The following is a 16,138-nucleotide window of genomic DNA, read 5'->3' on the forward strand; positions in this document are numbered from 1 at the left end:
GATGTCAATAGAACATGTCTGCGCACTCAATATTAACTACGTTTTAAATTAATACATTAGAACCTTGCTAAACAGCAACTTCCTAATTCCCATATTTAAATAAATGGTGTGAACCCTCTTCTCAGCAAAGATTTCACAGCAGACTCCTGTAGCGAGGTTTCATATTGCCAAGACTTCATTACTTTTGCACATTATTAGAGAGTATGTTTACTACTACGCCATATTGTATAAATAATTAAAATTAAACTACAGCTGACACAATAAATGAATAGAGAACACTATAATGAAATAGCTTTGTTATTCTGTTCACTTGCTAATTAAAAAAAATCAGCACTTGGTAATGGGACTCCCTGTTGTCACGCCAAATGAGCAAGGCTTTATGGTATTGTTAACTGCATCTAACTTTAATTAATTACTATTTTATCCAATATTGCTATTTTTTCCAAAATGGTATCCTAACAATTCTGACTCCCTTTATCCTGCTTGGATTTGTGTACAAGTCAATTTGAATCAGAGATCTCTCTCATCCCCGTTTTAAAGACAGCCATTACACCATCCCTGGCTAATGTATCTACCAAAGCCACAAATTTGATAGCAATCTAGGTCACAGTTGGAACCAAACACTCATATGCACAGTTGCACTGAACACACTAACATCAAATATGATCTGACCAACACTAGACAAGATGCTCCCTCTTCTTCCACCTTACCAGCTGCATTTATTGTCTACATAGACGGTAAAAATCTAAGATTCAGGGGCAAAAATGGACAGGTTCTGATAGGATCCAGATACCACATCCAGGAGTTGGAAGATGCACCGAGTCTAAATCCCTGCAAGTACAAATGTCTCTGAAACAGGGCACTGACTATGTTTGGGAGGCTCAGTGTCATTAGATTCTTAGGTCCAAAGCCTTTACCTAGGAATTGCAGGTGTTCTCAGCACAATGACCAAAGGGCAGGCCAACCTTTCAAAAAGACACGTTACCCTTCAAAGGCACTTTGGTCTTTTGGAGTGTTTAGGCTTTAGGAACGATTTAATGAGACGCCCAAAACAAAAACCCCCGGAGTCTAGGCCAGAAGCCCCACCACAGGGCAGCACCATTTCCCAGTGCTGGATGCCAGAACCACCAGGCTCCCTGAGACAAAGGGCTGCCATGTCTTCACTTTGTCAAGCCCATCCTGTTCACCATCTCCTCTCCTCCTGCTAAACCACACTGCCACTTCCCTGAAGGATAACTGCTCTTCTCCTCATAAATAAGTGTAAAGCACACAAAGGTAGGGGAGAATGGTGTACTGGTAAGTGACTCTGCCAGCAGGTAGGGGATCTTGGGGGACAACTACTGCACGGGTGGGGTGCAAAATAAACTTTATTAAGAAAATGCAAAAACAAGGAAAATTCAATAGTGAGGGGTACGGGGTTTGTTAAGGTAGACAATTCGGGTGGGGTTTCTTTTAGTAAGTAGGATAGGGGGTTTCAATAGTGGGGTACAATACAGTGGGGTCCAATACAGTGGTAACCAATTAACACTGAAGTATAAATGTAACAGGTAGCTAATAGTTTCTATGTAAAGGGTGTGTCACAGCAGCATATAACCAACTAACGGTGGTTGGTTATTTAACACATTTTACCGATAACTCTAGGTAAAAATATGTCACAGTGGTGTAAATGTAAAATGTGAGGTGTGTTAGAGAGAAAAAGGGTAACCAATGGGGTTTAATGCTAGACTTCAGTAATACAATTGAGGTTTGGCAGCAGCAGGAGCAGGGTGAGCACATGGGGGAAGGGATTAAAAGAGAGAGAGAGAAAGGCAGTGGTAGAGGAGTGAGGTTGGAGGAAGAGGAGCACATGGTGGAGCAGAGACCAATGGCAGAGGTGCTGCGGAGGGAGATTTAAACTCAGGGAGACACAGAGAGCAGACAGGCTGCAAGTTTAAACAGCAGAGAGACTGCAACGAGTGACTGGGGAGCTCGGGCAAGCTCAGGAGTGTGGGGGGGGTTAGGGCAGCGGGAAGACAGACTTAACCACAATTATACAGAACACAGTAAAATCTTATCTATGATCTAACTTAACCAAGACTACACAAATTAGCAAATAACAGAACACAATGCAACAATTTTTTTTAAACCTAACTTACAGAGCACAATACGAACAATTCTTTAAACCTAACTTAACCCCAGCTCTGCAAAATGAAATTACAACTTATCTAGACTAAGAACCTGATTCTAATAGGTGCACCTTACACTATGCCGCTTCTTTGATCGGGAGGGGGAGCAGTTCCAGAGGGCAGAGTGGTGTGTGCCCAGGGTACAGCCCCCGGGGTGTGTGTGCGGGTTAACTAGTGGTGGCTGCAGCAGTGGGGTGACTGCAAGCCGGCAGCCCAGGATACAGTCCAGGAAGGCACAGCCTAGCAGCGGCACAGGCTTATTTCCAGCAGCAAAGGCGCTGCGGAGCAAGAAACAGATTACAGATACAGACCAAGGAGTTAGCTTGGGTCTGTTTGCTGGGGAAACAAGGCCAGCAGCTAGGACAGGGGAAGTTTGCAAGAGGGAGTTCTTACCAATCCCCAGGACAGCAGCAAGCACAGAGATAGGAACGGCAGTAGCATCGGAGGATGGAGAGAGGACTCAATTAGCTTACAATAATCAGGAGATCTCCAGGCACAAATTTGTTGTTCGTGGGAGGGGAGTTTAAAAACGAGGGTACGCTCAAAAACAAACGAGAGCGGGGAGAGGGCCCCCCAAAGACCCCTAGCTGATCAGACCAGGTGGCAAAGCAAGGACCTTCTCCAAGGTCTGATCAGAAAATGTCCGGCTTTAAAGGCAAACTCAGGCAGTTTCCCACCAGTACTTTTGATTGGCTCCTCTTGATACACGGGAGGAGAGAAGGCAGGGAAAGGCTGCAGGGAAGCATAGGCATGCCTGGGCATGTTCTGAGCCACAGGTATGACTCATATGCTTAATTAGTTGGCCACTTCAGGTCTTGCATTTCTGGGCAGCGCCCCCGCATACCGAGCCCGGGTCTGAACAAAGGAACCATGGGGGGAGGGGTAGCTCAGTGGTTTGAGCATTAGCCTGCTAAACCCAGGGTTGTGAGTTCAATCCTTGAGGGGGCCACTTAGGGATCAAGGGCACAATCAGTACTTGGTCCTACTAGTGAAGGCAGGGGGCTGGACTCAATGACCTTTCAAGGTCCCTTCCAGTTCTAGGAGATGGGATATCTCCATTAATTAAGTATTTATTTTATTATTTTTAATTAAACCAAACAAAGAAGCAAGAAGCCCCCTCCCTAGGCAGAGCAATGGCTCCAGTTAGGCTGTACAAGCCATTCCTATGAATAGGGCTGTGACTTTAGTTAGCACAATGGCGGGGAGGGGCGGCCACACAGGACAAACAGAAAGGAGAGGGGGAAAAGGAATGCAGTAGGGGGACAGCTGTAACAGACAGTAAGCATTTTATTTTTAACACTAGTTGTCATTATACATAGTAAATGATTTTGAGTTGGGGGAGAAAAATAAAAATTAAGTGGATTCAGCAGTGGATTTCCTTCCTCTCCCCCCAAGCTTTATTGCACCAGAATGCACTGGGAATCAGACTTTTCTAGTGCAAGGGCACTGAATATAAGTGTTGTTTGTAAGGAGCCAACATAGCCTAATAGACTGGGGCTTAGGGGAACTGATTTCTAGTCCTAATTCTGCTGCAGGGAGACCTTAGGTAAGTTATGTCCCCTTGTGCCTCAGTTTCCTCCATCTGTTAAATGGGGATAATGATACCTCCTTTGTAAAACTACAACCTACTTTAAAATCTAGTAATAAAAGAGAAGTGGTATTATTAAATGGTAAAATGTGGAAACCAATATATAGTTAGGTCCAGAAGGATCCAAATGCTAGATCTGAAATTTTGCCACTCTACTTGATCTGTCAGGATCTAGATTTTACTATTGTAGAGTCGTCAGCTATACTTGTTTATAAATATGGTACAAAAACTGGGAGTTCAGAGCTGAGTCTAGGACTGTGAATCAGCTGTACCAGGAAGAGTCAGAATTCACACTTTAGCACAGTAGTACTTATCTACTTGCCAGTAGACACTACAGTTTAGGAACAAAAATTAGATAGATTCAGATTTTACTTGAAGTCAAACTTTTAAAAACAACAATACACTTCACTGTTCTTTTCCACTGCTCTAGTGCACACCCTGTCACTGCAGATACTCTCCCGCCTCCCCCAAGATACAGGGACAGCAGCTTCCTCTGCTCCTCAGATCAGCCACGCTGTCCTTACATTCGGAGTTTCCAGTAGCCCCTTCTCACCTGCTCTGGTTTCGGGATAGGTCTTAAAGGAGTGCGCGCTCCATGCCGAAATATGACCTGGACCAACTTCAGCTCCAGCTGATGGCGATCGCCGCTGTACTGAGTTTTGTCCCTTCTCAGCTCAGCCAGGGCTACCCTCTTCTGGTGCACACAGAAAGCCAGGGTGCCCAAGACACTCACTCGAGCCCAGATACCCATGCCCAGGGGCTGTCCTCCCTACGAGATGCTGCGTGTGGATTAGCTTATGTAATGCCAGCCCTGGGAAAGGGTGGAGGCGGAAGGAGGCTGCACTGCACCTCAGCCCACAAATTCAGCTACCATAAACAGGCACATTGGGGGTAGGGCGACCAGACAGCAAGTGTGAAAAATCAGGACACTTTTTGGGGGTGGTGATGATAGCTGCGTACTGTACATAAAACAAAGTCCCTAATATGGAGACGTCTGGTCACCCTGGCTGGGGGGAAAGGAGGAGGCTGCTGACCCCCCACTTTCCTTTAGCATAACCTGTGAGCGAGGTGCAGGGCTAAGCCAGCTCCGCCCCCGCTAGCCCGGGGCGAGCAGAGGAGCAGGGAAGGGATGCAAAGCGTCACGTTGCAGCAACAGCTGCAGCCTCCTCTCCTTGCAGCAGCTCCTCTCTTCCAGGCACAAAGGGGGAGGAGCGGGCCCGTCCTCGCTACAAACTCCGGAGCCTCCCAGCCGGACCTGGGGCCAGTTCGATCACCCCAGACAGTGAAAAGAGCGGAGCCACGCACAGAATTATGGGGAATGTAGTTTCCCACCAGCATATGCCCTTGCTGGGAGACCGCGAATGGACTACAACTCCCAAGATGCAGCGCGGCGAAGTGGGACACTCCTCTTCCTGGAAGCGTTCGGTGCACTCACCTGTGAGTTGGGAGGGCGACGGGGCGTGCGCTGTGAAGATAGCGCATGCGCAGAAGAGGGACTCTCGGGGCGGGGCGTGAGGGATTCCGCGTGCTGCGCTCGGGGCTCCCTGTAGTTCCCGCAGGGCTTGGCGCGTGCTGAGGCGAGGCGTGTGCATTAGGGGTGCCCTGGCCTTGGGGCTCAGGCTGGGACATGCCACAGCTCACTGAGCAGGGGGTAAGAGCGGCCGATGCTTCGTGCGTGGTCCACAGTGAGCAGCTCCCCGTGCCCAGCTGCAGAAATCTTTCATCTATGCCTCTCACAGATTGCACCCCCCCCCGCACTCCTTTCCCCCCTCCAAGGTGCCTCTGCAATCCTCTTCTCTGACACCCCCAAACAGGTCCCTCCATAGCGCTGTATCTCCTTGGTTGCAGCACTGCATGTACTCCACCTCTCCAAGAGGAATAGCGAGTGCAGCGCTGCCGCTGCAGCGCTGTGGCGCCAGTGTGGCCGCCCAATGCGCTGTGAATGGCCTCCAGAATTATTTGGCAGTATCCCACAATGCCTGTTATAGCCACTCTGGTCATCAGTTCAAACTCTACTGCCCTGGCCTCAGGTAACCACCCATGTGACCCACCCTTTACATTCCCCGGGAATTTTAAAAATCCCCTTCCTGTTTGCTCAGCCCGGCGTGGTGTGGAGTGCTATCAGCGAATCTTTCCAGGTGACCATGCCTCCACGCGCCAAGCGAGCCCCAGCATGGAGCAATGGCGAGTTGCTAGACCTCATCAGTGTTTGGGGGGAGGAAGCTGTCCAGTCCCAGCTGCGCTCCAGCCATAGGAATTACAATACCTTCGGGAATGTATCAAAGGACATGATGGAAAGGGGCCATGACTGGGACTCCCTGCAGTGCAGGATTAAAGTGAAGGAGCTGCAGAGTGCCTACCGCAAAGCCCGCGACACAAACGGCCACTCGGGTGCTCCCCCCACGACCTGCTGATTCTACAAAGAGCTGGATGCGATACTTGGGGTTAACCCCATCTCCACTCCGAGCACCAGCATGGACACTTCAGAGCCGGTTTGGAGGGGGAGGGGGGAGGAGGAGGAGGAAAACGGGAGTGATGGTGGTGGGCCGGATGGAGACACCCCAGAATCCCTGGAGCCATGCAGCTAGGAGCTCTTCTCGAGCCAGGAGGAACGTAGCCAGTTGCAGCGGCCGGTACTTGGTGGAGGACAAACAGAAGAGCAGGTTCCCGGTAAGCAGTTTTTTTGGGGGGGAAGGAATTTTTTCGGTGGATCTAGATCCTCTTTGGGAGAGGAGGGTTAGGCATGCATGCCTAGATGCGGAATAGTGCATTGATGTGGTTTATCACATTGCGGTAATCGGCCTCGGTAATCTTCTCGAATGTCTCATCCAGAACGTGTGCAATGCGCTTGCGCAGGTTTATAGGGAGAGCCACCGTGGTCCTTGTCCCAGCCAGGCTAACGTGTCCGCGCCACTGTGCCGCGAGGGGCGGGGGGACCATTGCTGCACACAGGCAAGCTGCATATGGGCCAGGGAGGAAGCCGCATTGCAGTCCTCCCTTGCTTCCCAGGTCACCCTCAGCAGCGAGATATCGTCCAGGACGAACTCCTGTGGAAAATGTTGGGACAGTGTTCAGTGTAGGTGCCCCCTGAAGCTGTTGGCTCTCCCCAAGGCACAGAAACCCAGAGGACAGTGCAGCCCTGAAACAATCAGCCCCCCTTACTCACCATTTTGAGGCTCCCGTGGGATATGTGTGCTCTGTTTCAGATGGGAAAATTATGCTATTGTGTAGACCCTGTGTGTTTTCTACTCCTTAAGTGCAGGAGGAATCATTACTCTGTCTGGTATAAACAATGCTGCCTCTGTTAAATGTTGCATTTTGCCTATACAGCTGCATCAACCTTGAGACCTCAGTCGTCCCTCTTATTGCCTGCTCAGAGACTGCAAAGACTCAGGAAGAAACCGCGAAAAAGCAAAGAAGACATGCTGCAAGAAGTGATGCGGCAATCTATTAAAGAGAATGAGAAAGCACAGAACTGGAGGGAGAGAGAAAGCAGGATCCGCCAGGAAAACGCAGCGCACTGCCGGCAAAGCACCGTGGACCGGCAGCAAAGCACTGATAGGCTCATAAGCATCCTGGAGCGCCAAGCAGATGCTATCCAGGAGCTGGTAGCCATGCAGAAAGAGGAGCAGTACCGCAAACGCCACCCCCCCCCCCACAGCCCTTGTCCCAAAACTCTTTCTGTTGTGCCCCACTGTCACCTCCAACCCACTTTCCCCAACTTCCATGTTCTTCACGCCACCCGCTGCCTCCAACACCAGTATCTTCATCACCCAGCCCTGAAAACCACGACCCTTACCCTCTGCACTCAACCCCCATCACCATGCAGTATAGCTGCCCTGAAGTGCAGCACTCACTGCACAGCACACCAGACAGGACATACGCGAATCTGTGATTGTACTGTTCCCACTCCACCCCCCTTGTTTCTTTTCAATAAATATTTTTTTTTCTTTTCAATAAATGGATTCTTTGGCTTTGAAAACATTCTTTATTATTGCATAAAGTAAAAGACTCCTTAGCCCAGGAAATAAACAGGCACTGCAAGTCTGCTTGTCTGCTAAGCAGACACTGATTCCTAAAGATTGGAACTACTGCACTTCATTCCCGTGCAGGGCACCACATATCACTGCTGGTTTTCAGCCTCAAATTGCTCCCTCAAGGCATCCCTAATCCTTGCAGCCCTGCGCTGGGCCCCTGTAATAGCCCTGCTGTCTGGCTGTGCAAATTCAGCCTCCAGGTGTTGAACCTCGGAGGTCCATGCCTGAGTGAAGCTTTCACCCTTCCCTTCACAAATATTATGGAGGGCACAGCACACGGATATAACCGCGGGGATGCTGCTTTCGGCCAAGTCCAGCTTCCCATACAGAGATCGCCAGCGGCCCTTTAAATGGCCAAAGGCATGCTCCACAGTCATTCGGCACCGGCTCAGCCTGTAGTTGAACCATTCCTTGCTGCTGTCAAGGCTCCCTGTGTAGGGTTTCATGAGCCATGGCATTAACGGGTAAGCGGGATCTCCAAGGATCACAATGGGCATTTCAACTTCCCCTACCGTGATCTTCCGCTCTGGGAAAAAAGTCCCGGCCTGCATCTTCCTGAACAGCCAAGTGTTCCGAAAGATGCGTGCGTCATGCACCTTTCCGGGCCAGCCTGTGTTAATGTCAATGAAACGCCCACGGTGATCCACAAGCGCCTGGAGAACCATAGAGAAATACCCCTTCCAATTAATGTACTCGGATCCTAGGTGGGGTGGTGCCAGAATAGGAACGTGCGTCCCATCTATCGTCCCTCCACAGTTAGGGAACCCCATTTGTGCAAAGCCATCCACTATTTCCTGCACATTACCCAGAGTCACGGTTCTTCTGAGTCGGATGTGATTAATGGCCTTGCAAACTTGCATCAACACGATTCCAACGGTCAACTTTCCCACTCCAAACTGGTTTGCGACCGACCGGTAGCTGTCTGGGGTTGCCAGCTTCCAGATTGCAATAGCCACCCGCTTCTCCACTGGCAGGGCAGCTCTCAATCTCGTGTCCTTGCGCTGCAGGGTGGGGGCTAGCTCCTCACATAGTCCCATGAAAGTGGCTTTTCTCATCCGAAAGTTCTGCAGCCACTGCTCGTCATCCCAGACTTCCATGACGATGTGATCCCACCACTCGGTGCTTGTTTCCCGAGCCCAAAAGCGACGTTCCACGGTGCTGAGCATGTCCATGAATGCCACAAGCAATTTCGTGTCGTACGCGTTACACAGCTCGATAGCATCGTCGGACTCCTCACCCTCACTCTCACTCTCACTGTCACTTTGGATCTTAAGGAATAGTTCGACAGCTAAACGTGACGTGCTGGCGAGACTTGTCAGCATACGCCTCAGCAGTTCGGACTCCATTTCCTGCAGACAGATCGTGCTGCACAGAAACCGTTGAAAGATGGCGCCAAAGGTGGATGGAAACGAAGGGATTTCTGGGATGCGAAGCGATGCATCACGGGGCATTGGGATAGGACCCAGAATCCCCCGCACCCACGCCCCCTTCCCACAACCCACGGCGCCAGAATGGGAAAAGGTGCTCTGTGGGATAGCTGCCCATAATGCACCGCTCCCAATAGCGCTGCAATTGCCGCAAATGTGGCCACGACAGTGCGCTGGGCAGCTGTCAGTGTGGACAGACTGCAGCGCTTTCCCTACTCAACTGCACGAAGTCAGGTTTAACTCACAGCGCTGTACATCTGCAAGTGTAGCCAAGGCCTCAGCTTCCTAGCTACAGCTAAAGCAGTGGTTCCTAAACTTTAACAACCTGTGAATCCCTTTCACTAAAATGTCAAGTCTCACGAACCCTCTCCTAAAAACGAATATTTCCAGTGATTTTCTCCTTTACCTAAGTATAAATTATAAAAGCAGTGATCTTGGAAATATACATTTTGTTTTTCTGACATGCTTATTACACACTATTATTAATTATTATCATATTTTTTTACATTATGAAAATGGCAACACTCTTCCAAGATCTCACTTTCGTAGCTTGTATCACTTTGAATAAGCCTGTTATAAGACAAGGCTCTTATGTTTCATCAAGGAGTATCAGATGTGAAACAGCAGGAAGGTATTTAAGAAGCCAACTCAAAGAGTTCTTCCTACACAAGCATTCAGGTCTTGAGCAGTCCAGGCAAACAACACATGTTACAACAAAGCTTAAACTTGTTCTTCATAATAATTTTAAAAACAATACTAGCTGCCTATTTAATTTTAAAAACAGCAAAAAATATCCAACTCTCTTTCCATTTCTTATAAGGAGTCTTGAAGTTTAAATCTCCCCAGTAAAAAGAACTGGAGTCCTTGTGGCACCACGAAAGCTTATGCTCAAATACATTTGTTAGTCTCTAAGGTGCCACAAGGACTCCTGTTCTTTTTGCGGATACAGACTAACATGGCTGCTACTCTGAAATCTCCTCAGTGTGATAGATATGCTTGCTTTGATCTGCTTAGCTCTTGGAAGTCCAGGGGCTCTGGGCTGCTGGCCCCGTGCTGCCCGGGGTCCCTAGGGACAGCTCTGTCCACCATTACGGAATTTTTTCCTGAGAACCCCCTGTAACATTTTGTGAACCCCCAGGGGTTCATGTACCCCAGTTTGGGAACCACTGGTCTAAAGGCTTGTCTACACTTGAATGTTCATTTGGATTAAGGTAGGGTGTGAATTTAAAACACAACAGCTCTTCCAGAATAGTCCCCTGTGTAGACATTCTTATTCCTAAATAAGAGTGTTCACATGGGTTGGTTAATTTCCCCAAGCAGATGAGCCCTTAATTAGGAAAAGAGACAGAAATTAGGTTGGTGTTGGTTAATATTGACTTCTTTTGCTCATCTGGACATATCCCTAGATACCAAATGTGTAGCAAGGCACTTCTCCACTCCTTAAACTATCTGCATCCAGGTCTAGAACTGTACCTCCCATTCCATGCATTTTAGTGACCACTACATTTTTTTTTTGAAGGGCCTGTACTACACATTTGAGGTGGAATATAATGATCCTATTGATTTGTCAATGGCAAAAATCCTGTTTATTTTCACAGAGCCAGGATTTCATCCTTGGTGTCTAAGATATGAGCACACCTTAATCTGAGCTGAGATGCTGGCTAACTCAAGATGCCATGCTGTATCTCTAGACAGGGTGATTGTATTGCGTGCTGGAACTTCCATCTCCACGATCTACATGTCCATATTATGAATGAAGTTAGTTGCAAGCTGTTCCATTTTATGCTGGTTTCGGGCAGCCTGGCAAATTGCCAGTGTACCTCCCTCAGGTGGGCAGTTTTTTAGGTGCCTTTGTATTAACCAACAGAGCCTTTCCCATGCAAATATCACCCTTTTTGTAGGCCCTGTTCCTTATGTTCTTGTAAAAATGGTTCAAATATACCTCTTTCCCGGCCCTCAGGCTTGAAATGTGATGGAGGATCTGTTAGGAATCCAGAGAGAGATGCGGAAGTCTAGTGAGTTTTATTGTCTGAAAAATAAATAAATAAAATCAAATAATCTCAGAGTCCACTGGAGGGCTATAGTGAGTGCTGGGAAGGATTTGTACTGCTTGCTGAGAGTGTAATGAAGAAAGTGACCATGACAGAGAAAACAGCCCATTCACTGTTTTATCTGGAAGGGTAACATTTTACATCCCCCAAATTAGGGTTTGGGGGTGGTCAGCTAGAAGTACTGTTTGATCTTCCTATATAAGGTGAAAGGGAATTTGTGAGAGAGATTGTTGCAGGTACTGTATTTTGAAAGGTGGCACCGATAAGAACAATGTCTCAACAGCAGGTAGTTGAGAGTATTAGTGTATTCTGTCTTCTGCTTTTAAAATATTTTAAAAGCAGAGGCGTGCGGGTGTTGGTAGGAGATGGTTTGGTGAGAGAGACAGATACAATATCAGGGACATTTAAGAGAGAGACTGTAAATGGTGCTGTGCACTAGCATCTGACTGGGAGACAGAAGCCTCCAGGGAGAAGAAAGGAAGGAAGAAGGGCCTAAAAGGGTGGTTTGGATAGTAGTGGCGTAAAATGAATCCACCCCAACCACCACTGCTAGGACCCAGGGGAATGGTCTTTCCTCTCTTTAGATAAAGGGGTTGGAAGCTCTATTGTCAGCACTTCCTGTTGTGATTCTCTGATAGCCCCAGCTGCCTCCATGCTGGGCCTGCCATATGCACTGCCCTCCTGGCATTGGGGTGTCTCAGATGAGAACCTATAAGATATAACACAATAGCTTGCTGCCTTTAAACACAACGGGCAACAGAGGACAATGAGATCCAGCTCCCTCCTCCAACCAATGTCCTCACCTTTTTTGCTTCCTGAATCCACTCTTGTCCACTGGAATGCCCTGAACCCCAAATTGATGTGTATCTAAGTTCTGTTGGACACTGGGTCCCCTTCTAGCATAATCAATACCACTCCTTGGTGGGGCCTTGGGGATCTCCAAGTCCTGGAGCCTCCTGGGAAATTTCTCTATAGCCTTATAGACCAGTTCAGGCATCCTGTGGAGACACTTTTACAGCAGAACCGCCATCCTGGAACTCTGCTGACCATCCTCACTTCCCTGCTTTCCCTGCTTCAGTTACCTGCTCGCGGTCTGCTGCACTATCCTGCTTCATCACCTCATGGGGGATCATCAGATAGGAATATAAAAGAAAACAAATTGAATATTTATGCTGGCTATAGAACTATTATAATTGAAAACCCTAATTAAACAAACTGGTAAAAACATGGGGAGGGCATTGTAATGCTACTTCCTGTGACTCAAGAATACCAACCTCAGGGCGGATTGTTAAGAACCAGGGCACAAACCCCAAACTGATTGTGAGTTCTATACTTAGATTTCACCAATCAGTTATCAAATGTAAACTCTTCAGGCACTATAACAGACTTAATGTGGAGTCACAGACAGAGTCCTTGGGTACTCTGGTCTATCTTGCTACCCAGGTGAGCATACCTTTGTGATAGATGATTTCGTACACCAAGAATCACAGCAATATTCAGTTGCCAGGGCCGGCTCTAGGATTTTTGCTGCCCCAAGCAAAAACAATTTTTTTCTTACCCCACCCCCGGCCCGCCTCAACTCCGCCCCTTCCCCAAATCCCCAGCTCTGCCTCCTCCCCCCAGGCTCTCAAGCTAAGGAGGGAGGGGGAGAAGCGGCGCGCGCCGCGGCCACTCAGAGTCTCCCCCTCCCTCCCAGGCTCTCAAACCTGGGAGGGAGGGGGGAGCAGCAGCGTGCGAATCAGCTGTTTCGCGCGCCACGGCCGCTCAGGATCTCCCCCTCCCTGCCAGGTTTGAGAGCCTGGGAGGGAGGGCAAGCAGCGGCGCGTGAGCAGCAGCAGCGGAGGTGAGCTAGGGAGGCCGGGGTACATTTTTAGGGGTGGCAGGGGCGGCATTCTGGCGCCGGCCATGCCGCCCCTAAAAATGTGCCGCCCCAAGCACCAGCTTGTTTTGCTGGTGCCTAGAGCAGGCCCTGTCAGTTGCTTCCAGTTCCAAAGGACTAGTCACTTACCCTAGGTCAATTGCACTTATATCTCACACCAAAAACAGTGCTTGTAATCAATCCTAAATTATATAAAGATATATTAAATAGAACAAGGAAACCAGAGAGTTATTTACAAGGTTAAAGCAGGTAAACATACACACACACAAATGAGTTACAGTCTTAAGTTTTAAAAGGTAATAAAAGTTTCTATAATCAGCAAGCTCTACATGTCCTCCAGGGCTAACCCAAGCTAAGCAGCTGGGGATCTCTCATATATGCCTAGAAACATCCCCCCACCCCCGCCCTTCCACAGTCCAAGCAGCATAAAAATATTAAATTTCTTTTGTTTGGGGTTTTTATCCTCCTGCCATGTGATTTGTGCTGCAAACTCAGCTGATGGTAGGAGTCCACTTGCATGACCATCTTCACAGGGGAGAGAACAGGACAACAGAAGTTTTTTTTGTCCTCTTGTTGAGAGTATGTAGGGAAATTCCAGTTGCAATATCCGTCTGGTATCAATGGACCTTTCTTATTGGGAAGAGCATAACACCTGTTGAAGATCGGTCCTACACATGAATTAGTGTTTCTCTTCCGCCTGGTGACTTACACGGTGACAGAGGCTCACAATATAACCGCTCAGATACCACCTTACAATATGGGACACAGATGTTATAAGTGAGATTAATGCATGCAGCAACTCATAAGCATTCAATGAAGTCTAAATACATTCTTATATTTCTAATGTCTATTTTAACAATACTAACACACAGGTGAGAGACTGATTCCAGCTGTATATTTGTCAGTGTTCAAATGAGACATGGAGACCTTGGCATGAGCTGGCACCTAGTCTGCCAGCATCATAAGCATATCTGGAAGGGGAGAGGCAGGGTAGAAACAGACCAAAGGTGGTTTTGAACTCTCAGTCTAGAGGTGAAATGTTCTCATATTCCAATTTTACTCCTTTCAAACATTTAGTTCCCTTTGTTTAGTGGTGTTTTGCCGCACAACATGGAGTCTACAGATAGGTTCTTGAATATCATTTCAGTGTAAATATATACTAACTTAAATATAGAATGAAGCTATGTAGCATCTTTATTAATAAATCTTTCCTCTCCTTTTCTTTTGTAAAGGCGTTTTAGTTCTGAATCACACACATTCATTTCTCATTAATTCCTACGAGCCTTTTGTGACCGTGGCCCAGTGACCATTCTCTCCTCCATTCCACCCAGGCTTTTCCCCGCTCCCTGTGCCATTCTCCTTCTTTCTCCCCTCCCTTGGTTCTTTCTCTTTCAGGATGTCAAATTTTAAACTCCATTGGGTAGATGGGGTTGTTTTATGTTGGAAGCATTCATGGCTGCCATCAGTGGGCTCTTTGATTTATAGACAATTACAGAGGTGATTCAAGATGCTAGCTCTGCTATCCAGATGGCTGGGGCTCTGGGATTAAAAAAGCCTTAGAACTGAGGCCTGCTCTACACTGCGGGGGATTGATCCAAGTTACGCAACTTCAGCTATGTGAATAACATAGCTGAAGTTGATGTACTTAGACCGACTCACTGCGGAGAGTTGACTGCTGCCGCTCCCGTTGACTGCCTGCGCCTCTCGCAGCGGTAGAGTACAGAAGTCAACGGGAGAGAGCTCAGGGGCTAATTTATCGCATCTAGACTAGACGCGATACATCGACTCCCGCTGGATTGATTGCTGCCTGCCAATCCGGCGGGTAGTGCAGACATACCCTGAGTCTCAGATCCTGGGTCAGATGATTTAGGCTTGCAGGGTTTAGGCTGAGGGGGGGGGGGCGCTAAAAATAGCAGTATAGACATTTGGGTTTGGGCGGGAGTACGGGCTCTGAGACCCTCCACCCTTGTGGGATCTCACAGCCCTGGCTTCAGCCCGAGCCTAAACACAGCCCGAGCCCCGCGAACCTGAGTCAGCTGATCTGGGCCAGTAGTGTCCATGCCACGGGTCTTTTATTGCAGTGTAGACATATCCTGTGTGTCTCCGATTTCCACCCTTCTGGTGTTCTGATTTTAATCAGTTGCATTCTGTCCATTGATGCCAAAGTTATCATGTTACAGACAAACATCCACACAGAAAAATGCCATCAAGTTGAGTGTAAGGCCTTGTGCGCTCAGCTAATAATAGTGTTATCACTAAGGAGGGCTTAAAGAAAATGGAAGAATGAGGTTCACCTCAGCATTATATTAATATCTTCAGGTTTTCATAATATGACCATGTTTTTGTTATCTGGATTAAGAAGGTCTTCATACACCTTATCTTTCTAATCAAAAACATTCTTTAATAAGAGTCTGAATCCCACAAAGAGAGACAAACACTGGGCTTTCCTGACTTCTCCTCCTAAGCTTCCTGTTTACATTGGTTTGAAACTCACAGGTCTGCTAAGCCATCTGCCTGAACTGTGAGCTTCTTGTATTCACAGCTTTCCACCACAGTTCTGCTGACAAAGCAAGATTTGGGGTGCCAGCCCAGCCCTAGAGGGAGAGTATCAATGCCCCTCACTGTCCCTTTCCCAAGTGGGGTTCCAAAGCTGCCTGATGATGCCTTCTCTCCCCCTTACTTTTATCTCCATATATGGCCCCCATCACCATAGTATCTCAGCACTTGACAAACATTAATGAATATATTCTCATAACAGCCCTCTGAGTACAATTACTGTTGTTCCCATTTTACTGATAGGGAACTGAAGCACAGAGAGACTGTGATTTGCCCAGAGTCAGGTGGAAAAGTCAGGAATTGGACCCAAGATCTTCTGAGTGCCAATCCTGTGCCATAATCACAAAACCATCTTTCATCAGCTCACTATACTGCCTAGACCAAGTGAGGGACTTAAGGACCTCTTGGAGGAGCACTTCTCTCTTTCTCATGTCG

General features: G+C 47.9%; 1 protein-coding gene across 4 annotated transcripts in view; it reads right to left on the reverse strand.

Moving 5' to 3' along the window:
* ACP6 (acid phosphatase 6, lysophosphatidic) overlaps positions 1 to 16,138 on the reverse strand; it is a 48,565-nt gene that overhangs the window by 8,223 nt on the left and 24,204 nt on the right. The window contains exon 1 of one of the 4 annotated variants that reach the window (XM_005310181.5): positions 4,307 to 5,051. The exons of 1 other annotated variant lie outside the window; for it this stretch is intronic. In XM_005310181.5, the coding sequence (XP_005310238.2) occupies positions 4,307 to 4,504 (198 nt within the window). In that variant the 5' untranslated portion in view covers positions 4,505 to 5,051. Of the gene's footprint in view, positions 1 to 2,558; positions 2,915 to 4,306; positions 5,052 to 16,138 lie in introns of those variants that run through there. 2 more of the 4 variants (XM_005310182.4, XM_065589653.1) reach the window with 2 other exon arrangements.

Source organism: Chrysemys picta, chromosome 1 (genome assembly GCF_011386835.1).
Source record: "Chrysemys picta bellii isolate R12L10 chromosome 1, ASM1138683v2, whole genome shotgun sequence".
NCBI lineage: Eukaryota > Metazoa > Chordata > Testudines > Emydidae > Chrysemys > Chrysemys picta.